Source organism: Thalia democratica, chromosome 2 (assembly GCF_965202585.1).
Source record: "Thalia democratica chromosome 2, ktThaDemo2.hap1.1, whole genome shotgun sequence".
NCBI lineage: Eukaryota > Metazoa > Chordata > Thaliacea > Salpida > Salpidae > Thalia > Thalia democratica.
The window spans coordinates 64,082,862-64,098,117 of record NC_139166.1 but is presented as its reverse complement, the minus strand read 5'-3'; the positions used below and the strand labels follow the sequence as shown (position 1 = coordinate 64,098,117).

Sequence of the window (15,256 nt, the reverse complement as noted above, 5' to 3'; positions counted from 1 at the left end):
ACAAACCAACTCACACTGAACTGCCGGTGCATGTTCATCAGATTATTTTATTTGTATCACAAACCAACTAACACTGAACTGCCGTTTCATGTTCATAAATATTATTTTATTTGTATTATCACAAACCAATTCACACTGAACTGCCGGTTCATGTTCATACAAGTTATTTTATTTGTATCACAAACCAACTCACACTGAACTGCCGGTTCATGTTCACACATATTATTTTATTTGTATCACAAACCAACTCACACTGAACTGCCGGTTCATGTTCACAAAAATTATTTTATTTGTATCACAAACCAACTAACACTGAACTGCCGGTTCATGTTCATACATATTATTTTATTTGTATTATCACAAACCAACTCACACTGAACTGCCGGTTCATGTTCATACATTTTATTTTATTTGTATTATCACAAACCAACTAACACTGAACTGCCGGTTCATGTTCATACATATTATTTTATTTGTATCACAAACCAACTAACACTGAACTGCCGGTTCATGTTCACACATATTATTTTATTTGTATTAATACAAACCAACTCACACTGAACTGCCGGTGCATGTTCATACATATTATTTTATTTGTTTTATCACAAACCAACTCACACTGAACTGCCGGTTCATGCTCACACATATTATTTTATTTGTATTACCACAAACCAACTCACACTGAACTGCCGGTGCATGTTCATACATATTATTTTATTTGTATTATTACAAACCAACTCACACTGAACTGCCGGTGCATGTTCATACATACTATTTTATTTGTATCACAAACCAACTAACACTGAACTGCCGTTTCATGTTCATGCATATTATTTTATTTGTATTACAAACCAACTCACACTGAACTGCCGGTTCGTGTTCATACATATTATTTTATTTGTTTTATCACAAACCAACTCACACTGAACTGCCGGTTCATGCTCACACATATTATTTTATTTGTATCACAAACCAACTCACAATGAACTGCCGGTTCATGTTCATACATATCATTTTATTTGTATTATCACAAACCAACTCACACTGAACTGCCGGTTCATGTTCATACATATTATTTTATTTGTATTATCACAAACCAACTCACACTGAACTGCCGGTGCATGTTCATACATATTATTTTATTTGTATTATCACAAACCAACTCACACTGAACTGCCGGTTCATGTTCTTATATTTTATTTTATTTGTATCACAAACCAACTCACACTGAACTGCCGGTGCATATTCTTACATATTATTTTATTTGTATTATTACAAACCAACTCACACTGAACTGCCGGTGCATGTTCATACATACTATTTTATTTGTATTATTACAAACCAACTCACACTGAACTACCGGTGCATGTTCATACATATTATTTTATTTGTATCACAAACCAACTAACACTGAACTGCCGGTGCATGTTCATGCATATAATTTTATTTGTATTATCACAAACCAACTAACACTGAACTGCCGGTTCATGTTCATACATATTATTTTATTTGTATCACAAACCAACTAACACTGAACTGCCGGTTCATGTTCATAAATATTATTTTATTTGTATCACAAACCAACTAACACTGAACTGCCGGTTCATGTTCATACATATTATTTTATTTGTATCACAAACCAACTCACACTGAACTGCCGGTTCATGTTCACAAATATTATTTTATTTGTATCACAAACCAACCAACACTGAACTGCCGGTTCATGTTCACACATATTATTTTATTTGTATCACAAACCAACTAACACTGAAATACCGGTTCATGTTCATACATATTATTTTATTTGTATCACAAACCAACTAACACTGAACTGCCGGTTCATGCTCATAAATATTATTTTATTTGTTTTATCACAAACCAATTCACACTGAACTGCCGGTTCATGTTCACACAAATTATTTTATTTGTATCACAAACCAACTCACACTGAACTGCCGGTTCATGTTCACAAAAATTATTTTATTTGTATCACGAACCAACCAAAACTGAACTGCCGGTTCATGTTCACACATATTATTTTATTTGTATCACAAACCAACTAACACTGAACTGCCGGTTCATGTTCATACATATTATTTTATTTGTATCACAAACCAACTAACACTGAACTGCCGGTTCATGTTCATACATATTATTTTATTTGTATCACAAACCAACTCACACTGAACTGCCGGTGCATATTCATACATATTATTTTATTTGTTTTATCACAAACCAACTCACACTGAACTGTCGGTGCATGTTCATACATATCATTTTATTTGTATTATCACAAACCAACTCACACTGAACTGCCGGTTCATGTTCATACATATTATTTTATTTGTATCACAAACCAACTCACACTGAACTGCCGGTTCATGTTCATACATATTATTTTATTTGTATCACAAACCAACTCACACTGAACTGCCGGTGCATGTTCATACATATTATTTTATTTGTATTAATACAAACCAACTCACACTGAACTGCCGGTTCATGTTCATACATATTATTTTATTTGTATTATCACAAACCAACTCACACTGAACTGCCGGTTCATGTTCATACATATTATTTTATTTGTATTAATACAAACCAACTCACACTGAACTGCCGGTTCATGTTCATACATATTATTTTATTTGTACTATCACAAACCAACTCACACTGAACTGCCGGTTCATGTTCATACATATTATTTTATTTGTATCACAAACCAACTCACACTGAACTGCCGGTGCATGTTCATACATATTATTTTATTTGTATTAATACAAACCAACTCACACTGAACTGCCGGTTCATGTTCATACATATTATTTTATTTGTATCACAAACCAACTAACACTGAACTGCCGTTTCATGTTTATGCATATTATTTTATTTGTATTAATACAAACCAACTCACACTGAACTGCCGGTTCATGTTCATACATATTATTTTATTTGTATTAATACAAACCAACTCACACTGAACTGCCGGTTCATGTTCATACATATTATTTTATTTGTATCACAAACCAACTAACACTGAACTGCCGTTTCATGTTCATGCATATTATTTTATTTGTATTAATACAAACCAACTAACACTGAACTGCCGGTTCATGTTCATACATATTATTTTATTTGTTTTATCACAAACCAACTCACACTGAACTGCCGGTTCATGCTCACACACATTATTTTATTTGTATTATCACAAACCAACTAACACTGAACTGCCGGTTCATGTTCATGCATTTTATTTTATTCGTATTAATACAAACCAACTCACACTGAACTGCCGGTTCATGTTCATACATATTATTTTATTTGTATCACAAACCAACTCACACTGAACTGCCGGTTCATGTTCATACATATTATTTTATTTGTATCACAAACCAATTCACACTGAACTGCCGGTGCATGTTCATACATATTTTTTTATTTGTATCACAAACCAACTCACACTGAACTGCCGGTTCATGTTCATAAATATTATTTTATTTGTATTATCACAAACCAACTCACAATGAACTACCGGTTCATGTTCATACATATTATTTTATTTGTATCACAAACCAACTAACACTGAACTGCCGGTTCATGATCATACATTTTATTTTATTTGTATTATCACAAACCAACTAACACTGAACTGCCGGTTCATGTTCATACATATTATTTTATTTGTATTATCACAAACCAACTCACACTGAACTGCCGGTTCATGTTCATACATATTATTTTATTTGTATCACAAACCAACTCACACTGAACTGCCGGTTCATGTTCATACATATTATTTTATTTGTATCACAAACCAACTCACACTGAACTGCCGGTTCATGTTCATACATATTATTTTATTTGTATCACAAACCAACAAACAATGAACTGCCGGTTCATGATCATACATTTTATTTTATTTGTATTATCACAAACCAACTAACACTGAACTGCCGGTTCATGTTCATGCATATTATTTTATTTGTATTTTCACAAACCAACTCACACTGAACTGCCGGTTCATGTTCATGCATATTATTTTATTTGTATCACAAACCAACTCACACTGAACTGCCGGTGCATGTTCATACATATTATTTTATTTGTATTAATACAAACCAACTCACACTGAACTGCCGGTTCATGTTCATACATATTATTTTATTTGTATCATCACAAACCAACTAACACTGAACTGCCGGTTTATGTTCATACATATTATTTTATTTGTATCACAAACCAACTAACACTGAACTGCCGGTTCATGTTCATATATATTATTTTATTTGTATTACAAACCAACTCACACTGAACTGCCGGTTCATGTTCATCGTCGCCAGCATCTTGATCCTCTCCTCCTTCTTCTGGTGGTGGCAGACGACCAGTTGCTTGTCGGCGCTGAACAGCGGGTAGCTGTTGAGCTGCCTGATCGCCTCCCCGCCCGACGACTTCAGCTGGTAGCTGACGAAGCCGAACCCCTTCGACCTCCCCTCGTCGTCTCGCATTATCTGGTGGGAACAATTTGTATTTTATATATATAATATTATATAATATAACTTATATGGTATACTATCAAAATCCAACCGATCGAAATCCACCCGTGTTTAAAATCCACCCGATTTTTTTTACATTTTCTTTATTTCTTAATTTATTTTATATATATGTATATATGTTTTTTTCACTATCACTGTTACCCCTAACCCCCGTTCGGTAAGCGGTTCTACAATTATATACGTTTATAGGGATTGGATAATATGTATACATATACATCGTATACACCCGGCTGAGTCCTTATCTGGACGAAATTTAAAGTGCTCTAACACAAAGTGGCAAGCAGAAATAGCAGTTTTGGTGTTCAATTGAGAATTTTTGGTACGACTGAGTTTCACTGCAGAAAGCAGATCACCATTGTAAAATACAAATAAATACTTTATTAAGTACGACCATTTGCAGTGCTTTACAGATTGTTATGAACAATATTTATATAAATATATGTATATTTGAAATGTACAGTTATACTTTTATTTAATCATAGCTGAGAATTTAATACTCTAAGTATTTTTATTTTTAAATATATTAAAACTCCTTAAACTATATTTAACCTCCTTAACATTGAGTATAACTTTTAAATCCAACAAACTTTAAATAATAATGTAATAACCCATTAAAAAGAAAAAAATAATAATTACGTTTTAATTAGCTCTTTGCTTTGTAAAGAGATAAAATAAACTGTTATCTTAAAGTTATGTTAAAACTAACTCCTGTGCAAATGATTTTCTTTTTCCTAAAGACCTAATACGAGAACAGACAACTCCTTAACAACAAAAAGCTTTTCAAACTTATAATCAATTACAAACTTTGCGACCTTTGATGACGCCGAAACAAAAAAAAACTTGCCCTTTTTAAGCAAATACGAAGAAGTTTGCTCCTAAGCACTAATATCCATTCTAAAAAACCTACTGAAGGTAAAAAACCACAAAACGAACCTTGCAACTTTTGATGGCGCCGAAGGAAGCGAACGCGGAGCGAAACTGCTCGTCCGTGACGAAATCGTCTATATTTTTCACGTACAAGTTGCACCCCTCGTCGATCATCATCCTCTCCTCCTTGCGCTGCGCCCTTCCCACGTATATCTTCTGGTCTGTGAGAGCAATTCGATTAAAATCACTATTGTAAAAATCAGCATTGTAAAAATTAGAAAAAATATTTAGTTCATAAAGCCCTTTCCACGTATATCTTCACAAAAGTTAATGTACACCATAAAAATTAAATAGAAATTCTCAGTACTTTTAAAACTTATCATATATTGTTTAGATTAGAGTTAATGTATGAACCAAGTGATGTGAGTAGTGTATTAATACCACAATATCTATGTTTGATAAAAGTACCTTTTTAATTTGTAAAAAAATTTTAACAAGTACTTAAATTTTCGTAAATGGAAGGTATAAATTTAAATTAAATAAGTAAGAACTTGACTTGATTTCTATAAAAATTACAAGATAAATCAGTTGAGCTTTATTTTATTTTTACTAAATCGAGCCTCCATCCTATATTGATAAAATAACCATAACAATTTTAAGAGTAACCATTAAAATAATCTAATTTTTTTAGTTCCTTTGTTTTATACTGTACAAAATACAAGCTTGGATTGGTGAAATAAGCAGCAATCTGAGTTCACTTACAAAAGTACTCTGATATACAGGCAACAACGGACTATATTTTAAATAAACTTTTAACAGGAATATGTGCCTTTATTTACTTTTTTAAACAAAAAAACTTCTTAACCCTCAACTTAAGTTCCGTTCAGATTCAAGCATGAACAAGATTAAAACTTTAGTTAATTTTATTTTTATAGTAATACTATACCAGCGATTCATAAGCTAGGAGTAAATTCCCTTGTTTTAAAAAGTAAATTTTTTTTATTACAATTTATGTAAATTAATGTCTACTAGTTGTCTTTCTACTTTTCGAGTTAGTGTATAACCGTAATTTTTTAAAGTTAAATAAACTCTTTAGATTTCATGATTTTTTAAATCTAACAAGCTTAAAGTTTAAAAAGTCTAGTTTTTTCCTTAAAGTTAAACATCATTTGGTATATTATGGTAAATTGGGTAAAAACCTTCCAAAAAGGGGTAAAATATTAAAAAAAGGTTAAAAAAGGTAAAAAGGAACCGCTGTACTATACATTTTAATTAAAAAAAAAAACTTTACAAATTTCATAAGAAAAAAATAATTCAATTTTTTTTATACAATAAAAATTATTCAAATATTCTTTACAGACCCTCTACCAAGGTTCCGTTCAGTTTGTTGACGGCCTTCAGAGCCGCCTCGTGGTCGGCCATGGCAACGAAGCCGAAGCCTTTCGATTTGCCGCATTCTTCACGCATCACCGCGCACGAAATCACTCGACCGTGCTCCTGTGATGAGGAGAAACTCAGTGTAAAATTAAAATTATTTGTTATTTTGAAACTATAACTTTTGAAAACTTAAATATAGTTAATTTGACGTAATGTTGATTTTCCTCAAAATGTTAACTGTTACTGTAGTAGGAATAAAATCAGTGATAGTTTATAGTTGATAATATTTTTTATAAGTTTACTATTTAACTGAAACATCCGAAAACTAATGTAATTATTTACCGTGCTCTGAAAACAAATTAAAAAAAATTTTTTTAATATTTTTTATTATAACTTTTGAAACTTAAGTTTTAAAAAAGCTTTCAACTTAAAAGTTAGTTCTAATTTTATTAAAAAGTATTGAAACAGTATAAACTGTTGTATTTAAACCATCATTTTACTGCAACTTAAATTTGAAACTCAATATCGAATAACTCGAGTATACACAGTTTGAGCTTTTCTATTAAGGGTAATTGTTAATTAATGCGAAAATGTGGGTTTCAATTTGCAAAACAACCAACGGAGAACATTTCTTTCAACTTGTCCTCGTCGAGTTTGTCGGCGAAGTTTTTCACGAAGACGTTGGTGAAGGTGTCTTCGGACTGGTGGTAGTTCGAGTTGTTGTCGCCTGTTCAGTTTGTTGAAATTTACAGCAGAAACATTTATGCATTTAAACATTTAGAAAATTACTTCTTTTGCTAAGTAAATATGAAAATATATAGGTACTACACAAAAACACATATACATATACGTATATAGATAACTATATATTGGTAGTTTTTTTTTAAGTTCTGGTCGATAGTGCTAAACAAATTGGTTTGGAGCTAAATGTTTATTTGATTATATAAAAACAATAGGTTTATACGACCGTTTAGCATATGAGAAATATTACCTCATGTACTCATCAGAATGAATTTTACTGATGAGTATATTAGGTAATATTTCACATATACAAAACGGTCATATAAACCTATTTTTTTATATAATCAAATAAATAAATATATATATATATGTAACCGAAAAATTAAAGAACTGAAGGCGTAGGTCACCTTTGCCTTATAAAGTTAACTAATCGATTAAAAAACAATTACTTGAAGCTTATCAGTATTGTAGAAAAATAAAAATTTAGTTCAAACAAAAAAAGAAACAAGTACAAGCTTATATTTTATCTACAAGAAATGTTGTCGATCTATTTCAGAAAACACTTTAAGTTATAGTTTCATTTCTACAACTTACAAAGCCAGAGGTAAAACAGTGTGATCATGTTATTTACAAGTATGAATTTATACATCAGGATAAGTTTTTTAGAAACCATGTTGAGCACCAAAAATACAGTTAGACATGTATATATATTGATAAAAACTAAATTAATTATTTTACAAATGAAATGAATAGCACAAACTTTGTTGAGACAATCAAAACAACTAATTATAATAAATAGAACTGCTGGTATAAACCAATTGCAAACAGCATGATTTAGCCGTGCGGGTATCTCATATCTAATCAAATTAGTTAAACAAAACTAAAACTACACGATACACACATAAATAAATGCAAAAAATAAAATAACAACAATAACAATGGGGTTGTTTTAGTTAAACATTACAAGCCATGCGGCTTTCCCTTCGTCATTCCTGCTCGCCAAAATTTCAAAATAAACAAAAACAAAATTTTAAACAAAAAATTATTTTCGAGAACTAAATTTTTTTTAATGTGTAATTTAATACACATTAAAATCAATTGTGTAAATTACACAACACATTAAAGTAAAATTGTGTGTACACGTATTGCATCTATACAATATATCCCCCAGGGAGGCCATGTGACCCACTTTGGGAACCCTTGAACTAAACTACAACAACTTAACAATGTAATAACGTAAACTCACCATGGGGGGGGGGGGGTTTCCCTACTCACCCACATTTCAAAAGTAACAAATAATAACAAATATTTTAAACTAAAACTTATTTTCGAGAACCAATTTATTTTTTTAATCTGCTAATTAATAACGTAAACACACAATTTAATTTAAAATTTTATTTTTGAAAACTCAATGTTTTTTGAACCTGTAATTTTGAAATATATATATCAATGTAATAACGTAAACTCACCATGGGGGTTTCCCCTGTCTTCCCTGCTCACCCACATTTCGACCTGCACCCGCTTGTCATCCATCAGCTTGTTGTTGAGCGTGCTGATGGCCCGCTCGGCCGACTCGGTCGTCTTGTAGTGCACGAACGCGTACCCCTTCGACACCCCTTCCCGGTTGCAGCACACCTGTTCGAATGGGGAGTTTGTTAGTGGGACAGTGAGATTGTGAACACTTTTCTCTTTAGTGTTCGAATGGGGAGTTTGTTAGTGGGACAGTGAGATTGTGAACACTTTTCTCTTTGGTGCTTAAATGGGGAGTTTGTTAGTGGGACAGTGAGATTGTGAACATTTTTCTCTTTAGTGTTTGAACGGGGAGTTTGTTAGTGAGACAGTGAAATTGTGAACACTTTTCTCTTTAGTGCTCGAATGGGGAGTTTGTTAGTGGGACAGTGAGATTGTGAACACTTTTCTCTTTAGTGCTCAAATGGGGAGTTTGTTAGTGGGACAGTGAGATTGTGAACACTTTTCTCTTTAGTGCTCGAATGGGGAGTTTGTTAGTGGGACAGTGAGATTGTGAACACTTTTCTCTTTAGTGCTCGAATGGGGAGTTTGTTAGTGGGACAGTGAGATTGAAAACACTTTTCTCTTTAGTGCTCGAATGGGGAGTTTGTTAGTGGGACAGTGAGATTGAAAACACTTTTCTCTTTAGTGCTCGAATGGGGAGTTTGTTAGTGGGACAGTGAGATTGTGTACACTTTTCTCTTTAGTGCTTAAATGGGAGTTTGTTAGTGTGACAGTGAGATTGTGAACACTTTAATCTTAAGTGCTCGAATGGGGGGTTTGTTAGTGGGACAGTGAGATTGTGAACACTTTTCTCTTTAGTGCTCGAATGGGGAGTTTGTTAGTGGGACAGTGAGATTGTGAACACTTTTCTTTTTAGTGCTCGAATGGGGAGTTTGTTAGTGGGACAGTGAGATTGTGAACACTTTAATCTTTAGTGCTCGAATGGGGAGTTTGTTAGTGGGACAGTGAGATTGTGAACACTTTTCTCTTTAGTGCTCGAATGGGCAGTTTTTGTTAGTGGGACAGTTAGATTGAAGACACTTTACTCTTTAGTGCTCGAATGGGGAGTTTGTTAGTGGGACAGTGAGATTGTGAACACTTTTCTATTTAGTGCTCGAATGGGGAGTTTGTTAGTGGGACAGTGAGATTGTGTACACTTTTCTCTTTAGTGCTCGAATGGGGAGTTTGTTAGTGAGCAGTGAGATTGTGAACACTTTTCTCTTTAGTGCTCGAATGGGGAGTTTGTTAGTGGGACAGTGAGATTGTGAACACTTTAATCTTTAGTGCTCGAATGGGGAGTTTGTTATTGGGACAGTGAGATTGTGAACACTTTTCTCTTTAGTGCTCGAATGGGGAGTTTGTTAGTGGGACAGTGAGATTGTGAACACTTTTCTCTTTAGTGCTCGAATGGGGAGTTTGTTAGTGGGACAGTGAGATTGTGAACACTTTTCTCTTTAGTGCTCGAATGGGGAGTTTGTTAGTGGGACAGTGAGATTGTGAACACTTTTCTCTTTAGTGCTCGAATGGGGAGTTTGTTAGTGGGACAGTGAGATTGTGAACACTTTAATCTTTAGTGCTCGAATGGGGAGTTAGTTAGTGGGACAGTGAGATTGTGAACACTTTTCTCTTTAGTGCTCGAATGGGGAGTTTGTTAGTGAGACAGTGAGATTGAAAACACTTTTCTCTTTAGTGCTCGAATGGGGAGTTTGTTAGTGGGACAGTGAGATTGTGAACACTTTTCTCTTTAAAGCTCGAATGGGGAGTTTGTTATTGGGACAGTGAGATTGTGAACACTTTTCTCTTTAGTGCTCGAATGGGCAGTTTTTGTTAGTGGGACAGTTAGATTGAAGACACTTTTCTCTTTAGTGCTCGAATGGGGAGTTTGTTAGTGGGACAGTGAGATTGTGAACACTTTTCTCTTTAGTGCTTAAATGGGAGTTTGTTAGTGGGACAGTGTGATTGTGAACACTTTTCTCTTTAGTGCTCGAATGGGGAGTTTGTTAGTGAGACAGTGAGATTGTGAACACTTTTCTCTTTAAAGCTCGAATGGGGAGTTTGTTATTGGGACAGTGAGATTGTGAACACTTTTCTCTTTAGTGCTCGAATGGGCAGTTTTTGTTAGTGGGACAGTTAGATTGAAGACACTTTTCTCTTTAGTGCTCGAATGGGGAGTTTGTTAGTGGGACAGTGAGATTGTGAACACTTTTCTCTTTAGTGCTTAAATGGGAGTTTGTTAGTGGGACAGTGTGATTGTGAACACTTTTCTCTTTAGTGCTCGAATGGGGGGTTTGTTAGTGAGATTGTGAGATTGAAAACACTTTTCTCTTTAGTGCTCGAATGGGGAGTTTGTTAGTGGGACAGTGAGATTGAAAACACTTTACTCTTTAGTGCTCGAATGGGGAGTTTGTTAGTGGGACAGTGAGATTGCGAACACTTTTCTCTTTAGTGCTCGAATGGGGAGTTTGTTAGTGGGACAGTGAGATTGTGAACACTTTTCTCTTTAGTGCTCGAATGGGGAGTTTGTTAGTGGGACAGTGAGATTGCGAACACTTTTCTTTTTAGTGCTCGAATGGGGAGTTTGTTAGTGGGACAGTGTGATTGCGAACACTTTAATCTTTAGTGCTCGAATGGGGAGTTTGTTAGTGGGACAGTGAGATTGTGAACACTTTAATCTTTAGTGCTCGAATGGGGAGTTTGTTAGTGGGACAGTGAGATTGTGAACACTTTTCTCTTTAGTGCTCGAATGGGGAGTTTTTGTTAGTGGGACAGTGAGATTGTGAACACTTTTCTCTTTAGTGCTCGAATGGGGAGTTTGTTAGTGGGACAGTGAGATTGTGAACACTTTAATCTTTAGTGCTCGAATGGGGGGTTTGTTAGTGGGACAGTGAGATTGAAAACAATTTTCTCTTTAGTTCTCGAATGGGGAGTTTATTAGTGGGACAGTGAGATTGTGAACACTTTTCTCTTTAGTGCTTAAATGGGAGTTTGTTAGTGGGACAGTGAGATTGTGAACACTTTAATCTTTAGTGCTCGAATGGGGAGTTTGTTAGTGGGACAGTGAGATTGTGAACACTTTTCTCTTTAGTGCTCGAATGGGGAGTTTTTGTTAGTGGGACAGTGAGATTGTGAACACTTTTCTCTTTAGTGCTCGAATGGGGAGTTTGTTAGTGGGACAGTGAGATTGTGAACACTTTAATCTTTAGTGCTCGAATGGGGGGTTTGTTAGTGAGCAGTGAGATTGTGAACACTTTTCTCTTTAGTGCTCGAATGGGGAGTTTGTTAGTGGGACAGTGAGATTGCGAACACTTTTCTCTTTAGTGCTCGAATGGGGAGTTTGTTAGTGGGACAGTGTGATTGTGAACACTTTAATCTTTAGTGCTCGAATGGGGAGTTTGTTAGTGGGACAGTGAGATTGTGAACACTTTAATCTTTAGTGCTCGAATGGGGAGTTTGTTAGTGGGACAGTGAGATTGTGAACACTTTTCTCTTTAGTGCTCGAATGGGGAGTTTTTGTTAGTGGGACAGTGAGATTGTGAACACTTTTCTCTTTAGTGCTCGAATGGGGAGTTTGTTAGTGGGACAGTGAGATTGTGAACACTTTAATCTTTAGTGCTCGAATGGGGGGTTTGTTAGTGAGCAGTGAGATTGTGAACACTTTTCTCTTTAGTGCTCGAATGGGGAGTTTGTTAGTGGGACAGTGAGATTGCGAACACTTTTCTCTTTAGTGCTCGAATGGGGAGTTTGTTAGTGGGACAGTGAGATTGTGAACACTTTTCTCTTTAGTGCTCGAATGGGGAGTTTGTTAGTAGGACAGTGAGATTGAAAACACTTTTCTCTTTAGTGCTCGAATGGGGAGTTTGTTAGTGGGACAGTGAGATTGTGTACACTTTTCTCTTTAGTGCTCGAATGGGGAGTTTGTTAGTGGGACAGTGAGATTGTGAACACTTTAATCTTTAGTGCTCGAATGGGGAGTTTGTTAGTAGGACAGTGAGATTGAAAACACTTTTCTCTTTAGTGCTCGAATGGGGAGTTTGTTAGTGGGACAGTGAGATTGTGTACACTTTTCTCTTTAGTGCTCGAATGGGGAGTTTGTTAGTGGGACAGTGAGATTGTGAACACTTTTCTCTTTAGTGCTCGAATGGGGAGTTTGTTAGTGGGACAGTGAGATTGTGAACACTTTAATCTTTAGTGCTCGAATGGGGAGTTAGTTAGTGGGACAGTGAGATTGTGAACACTTTTCTCTTTAGTGCTCGAATGGGGAGTTTGTTAGTGGGACAGTGAGATTGTGAACACTTTTCTCTTAAGTGCTCGAATGGGGAGTTTGTTAGTGGGACAGTGAGATTGTGAACACTTTTCTCTTTAGTGCTTAAATGGGAGTTTGTTAGTGGGACAGTGAGATTGTGAACACTTTTCTCTTTAGTGCTCGAATGGGGAGTTTGTTAGTGGGACAGTGAGATTGTGAACACTTTAATCTTTAGTGCTCGAATGGGGAGTTAGTTAGTGGGACAGTGAGATTGTGAACACTTTTCTCTTAAGTGCTCGAATGGGGAGTTTGTTAGTGGGACAGTGAGATTGTGAACACTTTTCTCTTTAGTGCTTAAATGGGAGTTTGTTAGTGGGACAGTGAGATTGTGAACACTTTAATCTTTAGTGCTCGAATGGGGAGTTAGTTAGTGGGACAGTGAGATTGTGAACACTTTTCTCTTAAGTGCTCGAATAGGGAGTTTGTTAGTGGGACAGTGAGATTGTGAACACTTTTCTCTTTAGTGCTCGAATGGGGAGTTTGTTAGTGGGACAGTGAGATTGTGAACACTTTAATCTTTAGTGCTCGAATGGGCAGTTTTTGTTAGTGGGACAGTGAGATTGAAAACACTTTACTCTTTAGTGCTCGAATGGGGGGTTTGTTAGTGGGACAGTGAGATTGTGAACACTTTTCTCTTTAGTGCTCGAATGGGGAGTTTGTTAGTGGGACAGTGAGATTGTGAACACTTTTCTCTTTAGTGCTTAAATGGGAGTTTGTTAGTGGGACAGTGTGATTGCGAACACTTTAATCTTTAGTGCTCGAATGGGGAGTTTGTTAGTGGGACAGTGAGATTGTGTACACTTTTCTCTTTAGTGCTCGAATGGGGAGTTTGTTAGTGGGACAGTGAGATTGTGAACACTTTTCTCTTTACAGGGTTGCCACTCTTTGAGCCAAAAAATCTTCCCTGAGTGACCAAAAATTTCCCTGAGTAACCTTAAATTTCCCTGAGTTTCCCTGAGTATTAAATTAAATCTGCAAAAAAGTTGTAAAGTATATTAAAACATTCACACTAAAAAATTAATTACCATTAATGCTACTACTTTTGAAATTATTATTTATAAACAAAATTTTAACCTCTATTTTTTTAACAAAAGTAATACAACACTAATCTGTATTCATTTTAATTTTTTTTACTGAAAACAAGTAGCTGTAAACCAATAACAAATAACTTTATTATTTAAAAAATAAGAACTAATAGTACAACATAGTGTTTTTTAAACTACATAAGTAACTAAAAATAAAAAGTTTATTAGAACTTTTCAATGAATAGTTAACAACAACTTTTATTTCTCTAAACTGTTTGATTTTACTTAAGTAAATATAAATTTAAAACTTAAAAAAAACTACAATGTTAATACTAAGAATATTGAACAACTAGCCGCAAGGCTAAAAAAATTCTAAATAACCACTTAAATAATAAAAATTACTACTTTTGAACAAAATATTGAAACTGGATTAACTAAACCTCATTCTAGATCTAGAAAAAAAATTCCCTGAGATTTTCAAAAACTTCCCTGAAATTTAGAGAAAAAATCAAAACTTCCCTGAGTTTCCCTGAGTTAAAAGAAAAATGCCAAAATTCCCTGAGTTTCCCTGAGATTTTCTACAGTTTGAAAATTCCCTGAGATTCCCTGAATTCCCTGAGTTCCCTGAGTGTGTGGCAACCCTGTCTTTAGTGCTCGAATGGGGAGTTTCTTAGTGAGACAGTGAGATTGTGAACACTTTTCTCTTTAGTGCTCGAATGGGGAGTTTGTTAGTGGGACAGTGAGACTGTGAACACTTTTCTCTTTAGTGCTCAAATGGGGAGTTTGTTAGTGGGACAGTGAGATTGTGAACACTTTAATCTTTAGTGCTCGAATGGGGAGTTAGTTAGTGGGACAGTGAGATTGTGAACACTTTTCTC

At 34.9% G+C, this 15,256-nt stretch overlaps 1 protein-coding gene across 5 annotated transcripts in view; it reads right to left on the bottom strand.

The window, feature by feature from the left end:
* Nucleotides 1-15,256, bottom strand: part of LOC145849680 (polyadenylate-binding protein 4-like) — a 51,301-nt gene that overhangs the window by 21,087 nt on the left and 14,958 nt on the right. For all 5 annotated transcript variants that reach the window (XR_014372368.1, XM_082954690.1, XM_082954691.1 and 2 more), the window contains exons 4-8: nucleotides 9,008-9,173; nucleotides 7,418-7,524; nucleotides 6,782-6,917; nucleotides 5,487-5,641; nucleotides 4,308-4,508 (exon numbers count right to left, since the gene is read on the bottom strand). Coding sequence is in view for 4 of the 5 variants with exons in the window: in XM_082954690.1 (XP_082810816.1) it covers nucleotides 4,308-4,508; nucleotides 5,487-5,641; nucleotides 6,782-6,917; nucleotides 7,418-7,524; nucleotides 9,008-9,173 (765 nt within the window). In the remaining variant the exon portion in view is untranslated. The remainder of the gene's footprint in view (nucleotides 1-4,307; nucleotides 4,509-5,486; nucleotides 5,642-6,781; nucleotides 6,918-7,417; nucleotides 7,525-9,007; nucleotides 9,174-15,256) is intronic.